The 18,811-nt window shown below is 28.1% G+C and overlaps 1 protein-coding gene across 1 annotated transcript; it reads right to left on the reverse strand.

Annotated features, from left to right (window-relative positions):
* Nucleotides 1–1,337: 1,337 nt before the first annotated feature.
* LOC123300216 (putative uncharacterized protein DDB_G0286901) lies at nt 1,338–10,443 on the reverse strand (the record flags this gene model as incomplete). Its single annotated transcript, XM_044882782.1, has 10 exons — nt 10,278–10,443; nt 9,662–9,758; nt 8,504–8,660; nt 6,287–6,784; nt 5,244–5,324; nt 3,761–4,760; nt 3,179–3,439; nt 2,966–3,118; nt 2,742–2,818; nt 1,338–2,621 (listed from the first exon to the last, which is right to left on the reverse strand). Coding segments are annotated over exons 1-10 (3,774 nt in total), but the record flags the coding sequence as incomplete, so codon positions are not given.
* Between the last annotated feature and the right edge of the window lie 8,368 nt (nt 10,444–18,811).

Here is an 18,811-nt window from a genome sequence, read left to right on the forward strand (position 1 = left end):
TTAGTACTTTAAAATGCTGAGATCATCCGTATTTTTTGGCCGATTTTAATTTTAATTTCAGTTTTTGTTATCTCTTTTACGTTATTTTCATATTTCGCCAAGAAATGCGAAAACAAAAATCATCGATATTTTCTACAGCCAAATCTTTTTAAAAAAAATTTAAATAAAAATCCCATATCCTATTTTTTTTTTTTGCGCAAGCTTTCAACTTTTATAAAAGAAGTCCTACAACTTTTACTGAAGTTTAACAAAAAACTAGACCATTGTGAACATGACGGAAGAAGATTATATGAAATTTTTTATTAAAATAATAAAGCATAACCACATTTTGTCTTTAATCGATTCTGACGTAAATGAATAGAAAAAAAACGTTAATTTTTATAATAAAAATTAAAAACACAATCTGAGCACTTGATTTAGTAAAAGTACTGAACATTTATTTTACAATTCTTTATTTATTAAAATTCTCACTGCAATTAAAAACTTGACTACATCGAACGATAAAATATATTTTTAATAATTACTACACTCATTAATATTATTAATTAATTAGTGCCTGCTAATATTATTAAATAAAATAATTTCTTATACAAATTATAATTAAAAGTCTATTAGGATAAGTACGGTTTCTATTTTTAAAATAAAATGTATAAGAAATTTTATTTTGGAGGGGGAGAAAAATTTATTTACCTCATTATTAAATCTTACGACCACACTTAATTAATTATTTTATCCTAAAAAATTTGAGGTATATTTTGTTGCCAAACTTATATTTTTTAAAAACAAATTTTGGTCATTTTTTATTATTTATATAAGCAAATATAACAATTTAGCCTAAGTTTTTTAAAACATTTTTTTTAGATTTTCTCCGGAATTTAGAATAATTATTATATCATATTTTTAATATGATTTTTTTTTTAACAATAAATTAAAAAATTATTAATGGCGCTTTGAAATTTTTGTTTTGAGACTCAATTTTAAATTATTTTATTTTACGTAATTTGACACTAAAATAATAAATCTCATTGGCCTGCAACTTTAAATTAATTTTAACATTATTTCAATTTAAAGAACAAAATGCTTTTTTTTAATTTATGATGAATTCTAATAAAACATTTAGAATTTAAAAAAAATATTAATTTAATATTCCAATATTTTTTTGAATTTGACATGTTTCGATCTGTTTCTCTGTTACATCATCTTTCTAACGTGAGACAGAAACAGTTATTCAAAGTAAAAATTTTAGAGTTAAAAATTTTGTTTTTTAAATTGAGATGGTTTGCAAGAAAGACAAAGCTTGCACAAAATTCTATCTAAAATTTTTACGTAGCAGTTGAAATAATTGAATCAATTTTCTTAGTTGCACTTACCTCTGTCGTCGTTACATTCGCCGTCACCGATGACGATGCTATTGTGGTCGTGGGAGTAGCTGTTGAAGCTACAACAGAGGTTGTAGCAGTAGCACTAACCGATGCAGTATTCACAACACCAGTCAATGTAGTTGATCGTGAAAAATCACATTGTGTTATTTTTACCGTTGGATTTTGTGTCGTACCATTTTTCAATGGGGTTTTCAGATCATAAATCTTCTTATTTTCACTGGGTGCTGATATCTTTACTTCAGACGTTAATGATGGCGTAACTGTACCTTGTGCTATTGTACCAGTTGTTGAGGATGTTGAAGTGGATAATTTTGAAGTAGTTTGTGACAAAGCATTCGAAACAATAGGTGCAGAGGATGAAGGTGTTGTGGAAATTGATGTGGTATTAGAAGCAACCGTTGAAGAGGAACTATTATTATTCATCGCTTGTACAGCTTGAGCATGATGTCTTGCTAACAACGCTGCACTTGGATTTGGTATATTACGTACAGTTTGATTTGGGCGTATTTGATTCGGAAAAGAATGTGCTGTTGATGTGGTGGAAGTATTTGACGGACTTTTTGATATTTCTTGTAACTTTGGTGGTAACTTTTGTAAATTACGCATTTGTAATAATTTATTATGATTTTGTAATGCTGGTATACGTAACGTTGTATTGTTGGAGTTAATTCCAACACCAGGTGGTCGTGGTGAGGACGGCGATAGCGTAGTACCAGTTACCATCATATGATTTGTAGACGTTTTTATTTCATTGGTTTTTTTATTTATTATATTATTAATTTTATTGATTCCACCAGGACTACTTGAATTATTCGAATTATTCCCGGATGGTGACACACTCTTTAATTGTTTTTGTTGTGATAAAACATTCGTTAACATTGTATTATAATCTTTTTTTGTTTGAATTAATTGTTTACTATTATTTTTGATCGTTACTGATGTGGGTGAATTCTGTGATGATGTCATATTACGATTTTGTGCTGATACCATTAAATCACGTATATGGACAGCAGATTCAGATAACATATGTAAATTTGTTAAATGTTGTTTATTTTGAACAATCTTTTGTACATCTTCGATTTTAATTTGTTGTTTATTGTTGTTTTCTGTTGATTTTGGTGTTGTTTCTGGTGATTTTCGTGATAAATCTAATGCACCAAAATTATCAATCTTATTCTTGTTATTAACTATACCATTTTGTTGTTGTTGTTGTTTTATCAATGATGTCATTGTTGTTGTTGTTGTTGTAGTTTTGTTATTTTGATGTTGTTGTTGTTGAGATAATTTTTTAATTTTTGATAATGGTATTTGTTTATTTTTATTGTTATTATTTGGTGTTTGTGGTGTCATTTTTGTTACTTCCATACCGCTATTAACACCAGTTGTTGTTATCGTTCCACCAACACTATTCGCATTACTTGTTGCACTTGTTGTAGCTGTTGTTGTTGTTTTATTTATTTGTGTTAAATTTAAATTTTTCATCATTAAAATTTTATTTTGCATTGCATTTAACGTAGTAGGTCGTCCAGCATTATTTGTGTTATTGTTATTTATAGTCACTTGTTGTTTTTGTTGTTGTATACTATTTTTTAAATTTTGTTGCTGTTTTATTTGTTGTGTAATTTTCCCACTATTCATGTTATTACTTAGTGTTGTTGTCGGTGTTGTTGTTTTTATTGGAATTGGTGTCGTTGTTGCTGTTGTTGTATTGTTATTTGGATTAATTAACATAATTTCTAATGATGGTATTTTTGAATTTGATTCATCATTATCATTTTCTTGTTGTTGTATTTTACGTTTTTTATTTGTTGTTTCATTGCTGTTATTGTTATTCGTTGTATTCATTGTAACTGTAAATGATTTTGGTGCAACTAAATTTGGAACAACTGTATTACATTTATTACTATTGTTATTTGTTGCTGTTATTTTCTGTTGTATTTGATTGTTATCTTCATTAAAACGTACTTTTTTCTGTTGTTGAATTTCATTAGAATTATTTTTAGTTATTTTATGCCGTACTTGTCGCATTTGTAATAAACGTTCTTTTGTTGATAATTCTTGTTGTTGTTTTAAATTATTATCTTTTGTTATTTGTTGTTGTTTTAAATTATTATCTTTTGTTATTTGTTGTTGTTGTTTTAAACTATTATTATCTTTTGTTATTTGTTGTTGTTTTAAGTTATTATTATCTTTTGTTATTTGTTGTTTATTGATATCATTTATATTTGTTGTTTGTAATTTTGTTGCTTTAATTTGTAATTCTTTTTGCATAATAAATTCATTAGACTTTTTTATTGGTTGTATGTTATTTTTTGTTTGTTGTTGTTGTTGAATACTATTATTTTTTATTTGTTGTTTATTTGTTATTTTTAGTGTACCTGTGGTTATTGTTGGTGATATTTTATGTATGGTTGGTGTTAATTTTACTTTTAATTTTAATATATCTGTATTTTTGTTATTTTCCTCTATTGTTGGTGTTTCCTCATCATTCTGTTCTTGTTCCTGATAATGGTGATGATGATGATGATGTAATTTACGTCGTTTTGATGAATAATTACCTAAATGTTTTGAATGTTTTGATTTTTTACGTTTCTTTGTTGGTGTTATTGATAATGCTGACTGTTTTTTGTTTTTCTTTATAATTATTGGTATTTCTTCATCATCATCGTCTTCTTTAGCATTATCATTACCAATATTATCAGTATTATTTGTTGCATCGTTATTATTAGTTTGACGCATTAAATTTGCCCATTCTAGGTCACGTTTTTTGGCAAATTCCTGTATTTCACGTTCTTTTTCACGTAAAATTCGTTCATGTTCATCATTATCAATGTTATTATCATTTTCAGATTTATCATTATCGTTTGTAGATTGCTGTAACGTTGGTGATTCATTTTTTTCTATTTGATCTGTATTATCAATATTATTAGGATGTAATCGATCGACATTATCATTTTTTTCACTATTATCATTATCTGTATTATCACTAACAGTGATTTCATCAATATCGACATGCTTTTGTTGTTTTTTAATTTGATTTGTGTCTTTGTGTTTTTGCAATCGATTTGTGGATAATTTTTCAACCGCATTATTACTATTGGTTTTCGATTGCGGAAGTTTTGTTGTATGATTGTTAGTAGTAGATTTATTATCAATTGTTGTCGATGGGGATGTATTTTTAGAAGAAGAATTAGAATCTGATGTTGTGCCATTGTTCGTGGTAGATGTATCCGGTGTTTTTGGACGGTTATTATTGTTATGGTTATCGTGATTGTTATTGAGATTAGTAATGTTGACATCTTGTTGTCGGTATATTGATTTTAATAATGGCATTTTAGTTGATTCAAATATGCGATACATGAAACGCATTGGATTACTCTGTGGTTTTAGGAAAAAAGAGAAAAAAAATAAAATAAATTTAATTTCATTAAACAGCTAATTATTGGGATTTTTGTGATAAATGAGATTTTAATGTCTAGATAATGAAATGAAAAGTCTAGATAATGTTAAAATATGCTTTCCTTCATTTTTTGCTTGATATAAAGTGAGAAAAAAAAAAAAACTTTTTGAAAACTTTTGCAAAATTTTTTTTGAATAAACAATTTTATAGTTTTAGCAGAAATAACTAATATTGAATAAATTATAAGAAAAACAGGTGTGGTTTATACAAATAAGTACGTCTCCAATGTCTCCATGTCTAAAGGTAATACTCCACCTGTGATACTTTTTTTTAATCGACTATCGAGAAGCATTCCGCAAGAAAATGGAGGTAGGTATTGCTCTTCATAAAATAATTATAATCTCTTTCTACTTAATACGGAAAACTAGCACAAATGAAAATATATTAAAAAGAAAACTTACCCGATTCCATTTAAATGAATAGGCCACATCCATTAAAGTAAAATTTTTAGGCAAAATTTCATCTTCATAAATTATATCAACCTAAATATTTAATGAAATAATGTGTTAATGAATACTGCTTTTTCCGGAAGAAAATCGTGAAGTTTTGAATTATTGAAACAATTTTGCGTTATATATTTAAAATATCAAGCTGGAAAGCTACACATTGTCTCGGCCGCACTTTATGTAGGCTTTTATTACTTTGTAATATCCCTGACTTTATTAGGTACAGAAATTATTAGAATTCAGTATGCGGGCGAAAGGCACACATCATAGGAAATATTCTAAGGCTTAGCCCTATCTAGGTATTCACAAAATGGTCAATCGCTTTGATTTCTCTAGATCTTAGCAGTATTGAAGTTTTAAAAAGCCAGTGTTGTTAAAGCTCTAAAAGATTCTAACGAACGAGGTTGTTTTAAGGACTTACTTTTAATTTTTTTCAAAATTGTGGAAAACACGCGCACGCATCGCACACACAAAATTTTATATTTGTATTTATATGTTATATTATGGTCATTTCTTTGAACGTCTTATATCTGAGTGAGCTAAGGCACGGGTATGTATTTTGTTATTTTAGTGATTACTTAGTACGAATCCAGCAGCTGTCAGTCATAATATCAACTCTATTGGATTTTTTTATTATTTTTCTGTATTGTTTTAATTACGAGTTGGTTGTTTTAATTACGAGTTGGTTTATCGACCATAGAGGAGTTGGTTCTGTTCTGAAGTTTTTAGTCCTTCCGTTCAAAAATGAGACACTATTAGAGAAAACGGAGACTTTGTCGTAAACTGTAAAAAAATTTCAAGTTTAATTCGCGCGCATGCATTCCACAGCTTTGCTAGGACTAGAAGTAAGTGTTTTAAAGTTTGAGGAAAACTCAGCAGTTTGTAGAATAAGAGCTCCCTGAGTAAAAGAAAAATTAATCACTCGAAAATAACAGTTTCAATACTTCAAAACTCCAATCATCTTACGCTAAAAAACTGAAAGAAAACCAAAAACTTACTCGGTGTTGAAAGGATAAACCATATTTCATGCGTATAAACTTTGTTAAATGTTTAATATTAACACCGGCCGGACATTGTAGGTATCGTTTATGCACAATATTCTCATTATTATCAGACGTTGATGTCGATGATAACAATTCTGTATTTGATACTTCATTTGAAGATTTATCAGTATCAACATTATCAGTCGTAGAATTATCACCATTTTGCATATGACTATCAATAATATCTTTAATATCACTTTCACGTTTAGATATTGTTTTTGTTGGTGATAATGATAAGGTAGAATTATCAGTATTATCACATTGATTATCAGCATCACCATTTTGCATTAGATTATCGGTTTTTTCAATATTTACTAGTGATGATGATGAGGTTGTATTATTATATTCATTATCAATATCATCATTATCGTTATAATATTCTAGACTAAGCGATATTGAATCATCTGGTGAAAAGAATTCAGTGTGGTTGTCATCGTTTATGTGTGATAATACCTATGATAAAGAATTGACACTTTTATAATTATTTTCGATTAAAAGGAATTGTTAACATCGATGTTATGGCTAAGTTGATGGGCTCAGAAATTAAAAACAAGTTACCTAATAACGTAAAATTATTAGTCGCATGTAAATCTAGAAATTTACAACATGAAGTCAAAGGCACAAACTATCGCAAGGGAATGAAATTCTTTGAGATCTACCTGAAACTTATGGGAATGCATATTGGACAAATTTGCTCATATTACGATATTTTTTAACTCTTAGCGCTGGAATGTTAATAACTATTGTGTAAAAGTATATGTGTTTCTTAAATAAAAATAAAAATTTTTTGTCATGAAGGGCGAGCGAGTGTTTTTTTACACTTGCACACCTATACAAATTTAAAAAAAACACTTACGTTCACAATCCAACGCAAAAAAAGTTTTAAAACAAGTGAAAACGAACAATTAATTGCGTGAGTTGATAAAATATCTTGTATAGAAAATGTTGAATGTCAACTTGCATTATTTTTAATAATATTATAAGAGTTTAAAAATCAACACAATTATGGCGATCTTTCGGTCGCCATTTGCTTTGATTTTCTAAACTTTTCTTCATTTTTCGAGAATCAATCACGATCATATCACCAGTTGAAGCTACCTTCAATTTTTAACTCCCTATCTTTTATAGTTTTAAAGAAAATGGACACCAAAGTTTTGTTCTAATTTGCCCCTTCACGGGTAAATCAAGATATTTACGAAAAAATGTTTCAAACCAAAGTTGTTTATTTTTTTTTTATAAGGAACATTTTTTATATTAAAACTTTTGTTCTATCTTTAATGGTTTACAGATGGGTCTTTCAAGACCTATTTAACCTATGTTGCTCATTTACGAACTCAAACTAACTTTTACTCCCTGAACACGCAATACAAATTTTAGCTTGATATCTCTATTCGTTTTTGAGTTATCGTATTGGCGGACAGACGGACGTACAAACGGAAATAAACTAATTTGATGATTTTATGAACACCTAGGTATACCAAAATTTTGATCGTATAACTTGAGACTAAAATTAGTACCTATTTCTTGATACATATTTCATATATATATAAGGTATAAAAACACGGTAATTTGCCATTTGCCATTAAATCGTCCTACCCATTGAGAGCACCTAGTGCTCAAGAAGATACCAAGATCTATAAATTCTCGCAATATGAGCAAATTTGGGCGAGACTCAATTTCCATTGATTAGTGTGGGATCCTTTACCCATTTAAAAAACAAGTTTTGTGAAAAACGAGTCTCAAGTTTGAGTTTGGAGAAATATTTAAATTGTGTATATTTCTTTAATATAGTGTCATGAAGTTTCTTTATAATTTTGATTTAGAATTTCTCTATTTAAAAAAGTGTATTGTCCTTGTTACGTCGGTCGCATATATAATACCAAAAACAATTACTTTACGACGCGACGGCAATTATAAGTACATTCTTTACAAGATCTGTTTTTATTTTCAAATTTTATAAAAAAAAGCCTCCTTTTTTTCCTATTTAGATCTAGTCTTGTGAAAAATCATTACTTTTGTTATTTTATCTTGCAATTCTATAAATAGTTATTTTATAATAAAAAATATATGAGACTTCATGAACCAACTATATATTCTGCTTCCTCCTCTTACATAAGCCACAACATCTAAATGTTAATCAATGTTAAGTACTTATAGATAATAATTAATTACCGATTGTTCATGTGCTTCAGAATCAGTTAATATACTATCCTCAGAACAACTACTTGATGCACGTGCATTTGAATAGAAGTCAGCTCGTCGTTTTACTTCATTTTGATATACAGATGGTATTAATTTATATAATAATAATTGTAAACTTTTATCAGTTCTATAAATAATATAAATTATTGTATTCATTTTTAACAATGTTTTAAAATATTCTTAATAATTTAACGAGAGAAAATCTATTTGAAAAAGCCGAAACAAGTATCTGATTTTATAATATTTTTCTTTTATTGACGCAAGGCATTATTAAAAATAATATATTTTACTTGTAAAATATTTGTTTATCCCCGTTGAGTTAATATGTTGGGTTGATCAGTTTTTCTAGCCTTATTATATTTATTCCAAACTTGATTAATGGTAGGTACTACTTTACTAAGTATATGCTTATGTCTTTTCTTACACGCGCGTCTAAAAAGTTTCATTGCCAAAGTTTTTAATAAATTGTATCGAATACCTACAATAATCTTCCTCGATTTTTTAAGTAATTTCCAACATTGTATTAAGAAAACAGAATAGAAATATAACATAAAACAGGAAATCAAGTATCGTTTTTTTACTTAACTTTTAGGGGGAATGAAAAATAGTATTTAGTTTTTTAAATACGGAGACGCCTTCATGGTCTCCGTATTTAAAAAAATAATCAAGGGTCAATTGGATTTTTTAAACAGGCATCTTTTGTTTCTCATACCATTCTTGCAGATTTAAGCCTAAAAAACCACAAAATCAGGTACCCATCGAAAATTGATGTTTAGAGGGAAAAATTTTACTACTTTAAGGGGCAGTTACTTTTTCTGCGGTTTTCTACTCCGTTTTTGGCATATAAGACAGAATTTCTTTTAAAATCAACTTATCAACCTGCCTGCGCTGACGAAAAATTAATGAAATTTTAATAAACAAATTTTACAGGAGCGTTTAATAATTGCGAGAAAAATTTTCATTTATACATTTATTAAATTTTCATTAAATGTTAAATCAACGCGAAAACGTCAAATTGACTTTTAAAAATTTGAGAAATTTTCAATTTTTGAAATCTAATTATTTTATAAAATAGATTTTCTTCGTTAAATTATTGTTTTGTACATAGACTTGAAAATATCAATTTACCGTAATTGTGTTAATGGTTTACTTTTATGTACTTGAATATCACATGTAGGACAATAATGACTTGATTCTAAATATCGTACAATACATGAACGACAAACTAGAAAGTAGAAAATAAAAAATCATTAAGATGGTTATTTTATACAAGTTTTTATTTGGGTATTAGATTGAATTATCATACTGCAGATAACAAGTGAAATTAACAAAATTTAAAAAAACCCCCGACAAATTTCTCGGATACGGAACCGTAAGCTCAGACTTGAAACGTATTTAAGAACACTCTCCATTAAACTACCCTTTTCCTTTTCATCTTGAACCAATTTTGAGGATCATCGCCTATTTTTTAGTTATTACGGGCTCGGAACCCTAAACTCACACTTAAAACATAGCTAAGAACACTCGCCATTAAATTAGCTTTCAAACGAAATGCTACAAACAGACATAGCGGTCAAACTTATAACACCCCTTTTTTAAGTAAGGTACTTCGAATCCCAACAATAGTGTGTATTTTTTTTTTCACATAGATGATTATATTCTTATGAGACCAAAGTAATAAACAATTACATCTATCCAACCAATCTGCAGTATAACCAATTCAATATAAATAATAAAAACTTACATGTATGTAAACATATTGTAATAACAGTTGCATCAATTAAATAACCATCACACAAAGTACACATTAAACATTCATTTAGATCACGTACAAGTAAACGACGTCTTTGGATTGGATTATCAACATAGCCATCAATACCATCTACATAGTCTGGCATTTCACTACCCATATTTTATTTTATATCGATATATAAATAATATATTTATTTATTATTACGTATAATTACGTATATACGTAAATATAATAAATCGAATTGTTATTTTTGGAGTTTTAAAATATTAAATTAACATTTTGTCTTGATTTGTTGTTCTTATGTTGCGATGGTGGAATATATCTGTAAAGAAATAATGTAAAGATGATTAAAGTATAATATCGTGGACCGACGAGAATGATTTGTGGGTTAGAAATTACATTGTCTATAAAATGAGAGTGATCTCTGTCAACCACACACAGAAAAAAAAGATAATCATGAGGACTGTCGACAGAAGTGAAAACTTAAAATTTTGAAACAACTGTGTTTTTTTTTTTTAAATTAATTAGTATAGTATAAATCATTAAAATTTCTTAATTTGTAAATTGAAATTGTTAACGTGTGTATAAAATACTATTATAAATAATAAATAAAAGCAAAATCACACAGTGGTTTCAAGCGGTCACCCAGCCTAGAACTAAGTGTGCTCTATGTTGCTTAACTTAAAGTAAAAATTACTGGATTCAAGTAAAAATTTTTACTTGGCTGCTGACATTATCGTAAAAGTAAATATTCCTCAAGTCTACGATCTCAATAGTTACTGGATATACTTTACATTAACTGGTTTAATCACTACACTTTCGTACTGCGTCACAATTTTTTACAAGACACAAAATGATTAAGAGAATTTGCTTCAAATTTTGAAGCATGAACATAATTTTATGCCCGACAAGGTTCGTATCCGTGCAAGAAAAGTCATTTGGTAACCGGTATTATGAAAAACATGTTAATTTATGGTTGATACAAAATGTTTAAGGAAAGAAACAAATCCATGTTAGAAGCGTAACAAATTCAAGCTGCCGCTTAATGTTTTCTTTGAAAATCGTGTCTTAATCTATCGTGAATTGCGCCCAATAAAGAATTATTTGGATTTATTAAAATGTTGCTTGTAAAATCTCTGAAAAACGGAACGTTATGATGGATATTAAAAACACGATTCGTTTAAAATGATAATGCTCAGCTATATTATGAAAAGCCACTATAAAGAGTTCGCCAGAGACTAAGATCAATGCCTTCATACTTCAAAGGTGAGTGTTTATAATTTACTTTAAAAATAACAAAATATTGATTGAGCGAAATTGTATTTTATTTAATATTTCTTTGTATTTTATAGTAAGATTATCTAGAGAGTGTTATTATTACCAGAAAATAGCGTTCAATGATCCTCGAGTTTACAATAAAATTTCAAATTATTTTTCAGAAATACTTATAGGAATAGAAAAGTATGATTTAAATATTATCAGCACCTACTAAACCTAAATAATAAATTCAATTTAAGTGATCTTATAATAGGTATACACCATTTCCATTTGTCTAAATTAATGGAGGAATCTACGTGTAAAAATAATATCTAAGATCTATTGCATTTTTTGAAAATAATAAATTATAAATAATAATTTTAAATAAGCCGCCAAAGTATATTCCGTTTTTATATATTATATCATTAAAAAAAAAGCTTAATATTAGTGATAAAAGTTTCGATAATGTATTCAACAATTATTGGAAATTCCATGTCGATAACAATTTTATATTTTATATATGCATTTTTAATAAATATACAGAGCGTTCTCAATAAAAATGTCATAAAAAAGGTAATGATAGAATTATGAAAAAAAAAAAATTTCACTTAAAAACAAGGAAAAATTAGTTTAAAGTCGGATTTATTGACATCAAAATCAGCATAAAATCATTGTATAGTGTACAATATTATCGGAAAAGTACCTACACTAAAATAATCAAACTTGACATAAAAAAATCAGCTCAAAAATCAAATAGATATCTACTGTAATTTATAAAACTTATAATCAGTTAGATATTAAATTATCATTTACTAATGATCTTAAGATTTTATCATTAATTAATATTAATTATTTAAAGAAAAAAGTACCCAAATATGAAACACAAAATAATATCCAATATTTTTCTTAATAAATTTTTCGAAAATAAAAAGCATCTTCTAAGTGATCATAAAAATTTAAAATAAGAATCAGAAAGAACATAATACAATTACAAAAACCACTGTGTTAAATTCTGGGCTGGTAGGTATAGTTATTAGTAGCTCAGGGTCCACACATTAAACATTTTTACCGCTTCTCGTTAAATAGCTTCAGAAGATGTTGAAAAAACCATATAGTTTGCATTTACATAATCGGGAAAGTTTTCCCTTTTAAAGCAACCGGGCACTTAATTATACAAACAATCATAAATGCAAAATGATAAACACAATTGTGGTCCAAAAGGCTACTGCAAAATTTGCAGGGTGTCTGTTATATTGATGAAAACCATCAGGAATGATGATATTTATGTTTGCAAAGAATATGTGCCATGATTTCCCGGATTCCGTATGAAAGAAAGAGAGGGGAAAGTAATTTTTTTGTGAATAATTCACACACTTACTTGGTCTATATGTTACAGTTATCAAACCCTTGTCAAATTGTAGAGTTCAAAGTGTTGCATACTCAAGGGAAAAAATGAATGCCTGAATAAAAAACGACCCAAGTTCAGGCAATCACGAATTTCATCTAACAATAAGGTTTAAGTAAATTACAAACGAAAAAATATGATTATTGTTCGTGGGTAAAAATTGCGGAACTATAATGAATAGTAATGGAATTAAATATTGTTAATAAAATGTAACATTAGTATAGTATCATTAATAAAAAAATCATAGTCAGTGATGGGGACTGTCCACAGACGTAAAAACTTTGGAAACTTTTTTATTTTTTAAATTAACTATGGTATGAATAATTTTATAATTTGTAAATTAAAATTATTAACTTGTCTATAAAAAAACTATTATAATATTAAAATAAACATTTTTACTAGCTTAGGTTACGAAAAAAGATTTTCTTAATGACAGCCTCACAGCGATCCATTGAACCACCAGGCAGGTTGAACTCGAGTTGAATTTCGAGTGTTTAGCTTCGACCATTTTACAGAACGCGAATCTAGTGCTTTTTTCCCATTGAATCTCGTGATTGGCTCAACTTGGGTCATTTTCTTTCCAGGCAATCATTTTCTTGAATAATACTTTCTATCTATTTTACAATTTGACATAGGTTTGATCACTATAACATGTGGACAAAGTAAGTGTGTGAATTTTACAACCAAAAATTGCATGCTTCTCTCTTGGCGTCATACGGAATCCAGAAAAAATTAGATAAATATGATGTTAAAGAAGTGAATAAGAAAATATTCTTAATTTGTTTTAGAAACCTATTCTACCATTTTCTTAACCACTTCATGATTACTTTCGCTAAATGTAGACAGTATCTTTCATCATTATATCAATTAGCATGATAACGATCATCGTCTGTACGAGATATCTAATTATACCGCGAATGACATATAATAAAAGCCATTAAAATTCATCAGATAAACTCAAAATACAAAAAGATTTCGCTAGTTTATACGCCAAGAATTCATAATTAAAGGATTGGTGTATTCATAAAATTATAGTGAATGATCGGGTTCAGGGGATCATGTCAAAATCGTATATTTCTGGAACATACCTATATCTAGAGAGGGAGAGATAAATAAACGACGACACTGATACAAATAAAAATAAAACATGAATTGAAAACTTTTCTTGGATCACACAGTAATTGAAATATGTTATCAATATTTTTGTTATTCATAATATTCTTATCACTTTACATATTTTTAAACAATAACAATGCTGTTAATTGTACTTATCACATCATTTTTACTTAGTTAAGGCTATTATGTTAATCTATGAAATGACATACAGTAGGTATTGATTGACCACTCAGCGTGAAAAACACTTAGTTTCAAATTACATATATAAAGGATTTATTTTGGTCGTTATTTTAAATTATAAACAATATATTTAATAAAATTGTTTTTTCTTTAGCATTCAAAGCTTTCAATCCTAGTAGCTCAGTTGGTTAAAGCGTAGCCAATTCCGTACGCGGTATGCCTAGGGTAGCGGGTTAAATTCCCGCCGTCACAACAACAAATTAATTTAAATAATGATTGTGATCGGCTGGTCTATGTATGAGGCAGAAGTACTCAGTCTCTGAAAATAATTGAGTAGCTGATTAATGAAATTCTCTGCGGGAAAGGTAGTAAAACACATATATGATATAACAATGGGTCCTATGGCCTAAGTGTGTCTCTCGTGAACAGCCAATAAAACCTAACCCAACCTAACTTTCGAAAATTAGTTTTTAAAAACTACGAAATAAAGAAATGGAAGATTTCGAGTTTTACCGAAAACCTCAACTCTCATTTAACTTTATTCATTAGTTTTGCCTTTTTGGGTTATATCGTAGATTCGATTAAATAGCTTTGACATAAGCACTTACCTACAGAGATTATAGTCTTTCTAAAATCTGTGTCTAAATTAATCTGTGTATACACTGTATACGATTGGAAACAAAAAAAATTATTGAACAAAATCTTACTACAAGTAGATGTAAAATCTTAGGCTTGATATTTTAATAATACTTAGGTATTTTGATAAAGTTTATGCCAGTGCAAAATTTCCTAATAGTTTGTGCCATCTTTTACTAGATTAAGGTGTTAATTAATTGTTAATGAATCAATCATTAAGGTAGTTCCTCCGCGACCGTCCAGTCAAAAAGTTTTGGACTAATACTATCATTCAGTGCATTAACTGTGCTATGACTATTATACATATACCATATATTATTTTCACAAGACTGTAGTTCCTCACTACTGTTTCTAGTATACATATAAACACACACACTATGACATATGCCTTTAACATTAGTCTTCATATCTTTTCCACAAAAATCATCGCTAAAACGAGTTATTTATTTAAGTTTTTTATCGAAACTATATGGTAAATAATTTTTATTTTTATTTATATATTTTCTAAATATAGTATTCTACATTATATTAGTTTTTCATAGAGATGGTGGACGTCATTCATTGGTAAATAAATATAATATTTGTAAATTTGTGTATTTTTATACACTTCTCCCATGTACACGTACAAACTGCGTCACTTTTAATTGCTAATATCTCATGTATGGCATGGTAAATCATCTTCTAATTTTAACAGCAAGTGTATTATGAATTAAATATTTTATATTCTGAGTTTTGAGAAATTCTTGGAATATCACTTTCGTGTAGGTACTACCTTAAAATTTTTATCTACTGCTCAGCGATATAAATCAAAATAATTAAGATAATTATAATTATTTTAATTAATTATTGTAATTAAAATTGCAATATAATTATTATAAATTCAACTGATTTTATTAGGCGTAAATTTATGTAATAAATCAGAAAATTAAACAAAATTTTCTGTTGAATGTCCTTTTTATACTCCTAATTTTTATATATAAGAAATTCGAGATTTCTTATATATAGAAAATTCGAGAAAGCGAATACTTACCTACATGGACATCGTCAAGATTGCATTCAGGAGGGTTCATATGCATCTACATTTGGGTGAATCAAAACAATCAACTATATTCTTTTACTTTCGATACCGAAAAATGGTTACTATGCACTTAGAGACAATTATTTCCATGAGATATTAATATTAATTGGAAGGTCCTCCTAATCAAAGTTTTCATTTTGACCTCAACCCATTATGAAAAAATTCATATCTCGCCATTTATTGAACAGCAAATTTTAAAACATATTTTTGTAGGAAGTTGAACGTTCTACAAAACAGGTGTCTGAAGACCTATTTTTGAAGAAAATTAGTTGATTTACAAAAATGGTTTCTCTTGTTTATTAAATTACTGTAAGCGTAATAATAATTCGAATTTTCGAAAACTTTTCAAACTATTCTAGAGAGATACAAGTAAGACATAGTGCATGGCGATAAGTAAACAAAACCAAATATTAATTAAGAATTCATAATACCATGGTGGAACAAGTGAATCACGTCTTCATGTCTTTGAGCTCTTATAGTTGAAGACGGTAGATGTGCCCATAAGAACAACTGTGACTCTCGCAAAGGTAGCTTTTAATAAAGTCAGGTCGGTTCTGGCAAACAAAAACATTTCTAAAAGAACAAAGACTTGGGCGCTAAAGTGTTATGTGTGACATGTTTTGTTGTATACATGCAAATCGTGAACTGTGACTAAAAGAACAGAAAAACTTCTGAAAGCAGGAGAGTTGTGGATTTAATGACGAATTAAGCGTATTTACTGTATGTTTAATTAATAGTGAGGCAAGAATTTTTTGTATGGGGCTGAGACGGAAAAGAATAGAGGATTGGGTGGCATATGCAAGTTTTGGAATGTATGAGATATAAACAAATTATATGTGTATTATCAAAGATAATAAATGAGCAACTCTAGGATTATTCGAAATAAGTTTGGATTATTTCCTCAGTTTCCTAGATCAAATTTTGTATTATGTAAATACGTAAACAATATAAACTGCCGCACATAAGTATTATATTTAAAATATATATGTAAATTATCTGGCATGTTTTGAGTTGCATTATCCGAGTATGTCGTTAAACGATTTGCTTATCATATCGGCGTTATTACAAAATTGAATTTTGAATCCATGACAAAGAATAATAATAAACATAACAAAAGTATAAAATATTAGTTTCTAAACACAAAACAATAGTTAAATAACATTTCTTCATTAAATTAAATTAATAATATATAATAGAATTAGAACTTAAATTTCATAATACATAATAAAAAGTATATATATATTTAAAAAAAAAAAAAACATTATTTTTAATTATTTTTAAATTTACAATTCGACTATTGTATAGCCAGGCAGGTTACAGTAAGTACATTGGCTTGGAAGTTTAAAAACAACACACACACACAAATGTTAAACAAAAATGTATGTGCTAAGAGTAACATAGGCTTACGCAGTATGTAGTTCTGTAGTCATGCCATTACTTATACTGTGCACACGATAACTTTAAGTTGGTAAATAGTTTATTATTGCCACGATTAAATCATTTTTTATTTAAGAGTAATGAGTCTACTGGAAACTAAGAGCTTCCATACTATTTATTTATTTATTGTTCCAACACTTCACCAAAATTTATATTGAATCTGTAAGTATATATGGCAAATTCGACATCAGGAAACTATCTTATTCCTAGAACAATATTTAAAGCTAGTGAGGCGCTCTCCATTTCAGAGAACAAATGTGCTTTAGACCACACGACTAAAGTAAGACTTCTTTAGCTCCATCTTTATGTATGTATATGTTTATATATGTATATATGTATAGTATATACATTTATATATATAAATATTATTTATAAGATTATTGAGTAATAAACACAACATTTTTTTTAAAATATACATGAGATAGTTTTGAATGCTGCTCTCCGATATCGGAGTCCAGTATTCCACCACTAAGCTACTCGGCTTCTGTGTAAATGCATAATATTCTATATACTTATATAGTATCACATTGATGTTGTTGAAACGTAATTCGCTTTTTATATCTTCACTTACTTATATATCTCTTTTATGATCACACTTTTCGTAACATTCTGATCATACCAGTCTCCAGTATACTCCCCAAGTCAAGCGTACCTAAAGAAGTTTTACTTCAAAAAGAATTTGTCTACGGAATCCTGACATAAAAAGAATAGAAAAAGTTGATTCAAAAAAAAACTTTTATTGTGAATGAAAGAACATATTAAAAGAACTTTATACTATAGACACAAATATATACTCTCTCACACACACACATACACTCACACACAGATACACCACTGTTTCTATTTACTAGAACGAAGAGATAATAAATAAATTCCGTACCATCCGTACATTGTACAGTTCAAACCGCCATGCCGACCGCCGTGTGCTATACACGCCATACATCGCCGCTCAAAATATACAACAGTTTATTACACTTTGATTGTGAGAGAATTTATTATTGTACCTTTTGTAATATATAAGGTAACTAACTATACCTTAAAGGTAACAACAAACTATATAGTTATATATTATATTCTACCTATATTTACTAAATGGGTGATGTAGACAACTTTAGTGTACCTTTAATTTGATTGACAGATGAACGACATTTCATTTAACTGATGGAAAAGTAGTTTTAGGGAAACGGCTGATTTTTAAGTATTTATATCATAGAGTAAGATGTAGTACCTAGAGACAAATGTACCTAGGTTTACTATGTAGTTTCTCGGCAGATATGAATATTTACTGGACAAGATTTTGATCGATATATTTTAAAGAATGATTTTAAAAATACATAAATTTATAAATTTTATAATTTTGATTCTAGATACACACCTGCCTCTATAGTTCAAGTTAATCTACATAGCTTCATTGAT

This window comes from Chrysoperla carnea, chromosome 1 (assembly GCF_905475395.1).
Source record: "Chrysoperla carnea chromosome 1, inChrCarn1.1, whole genome shotgun sequence".
Taxonomy (NCBI): Eukaryota; Metazoa; Arthropoda; class Insecta; order Neuroptera; family Chrysopidae; genus Chrysoperla; species Chrysoperla carnea.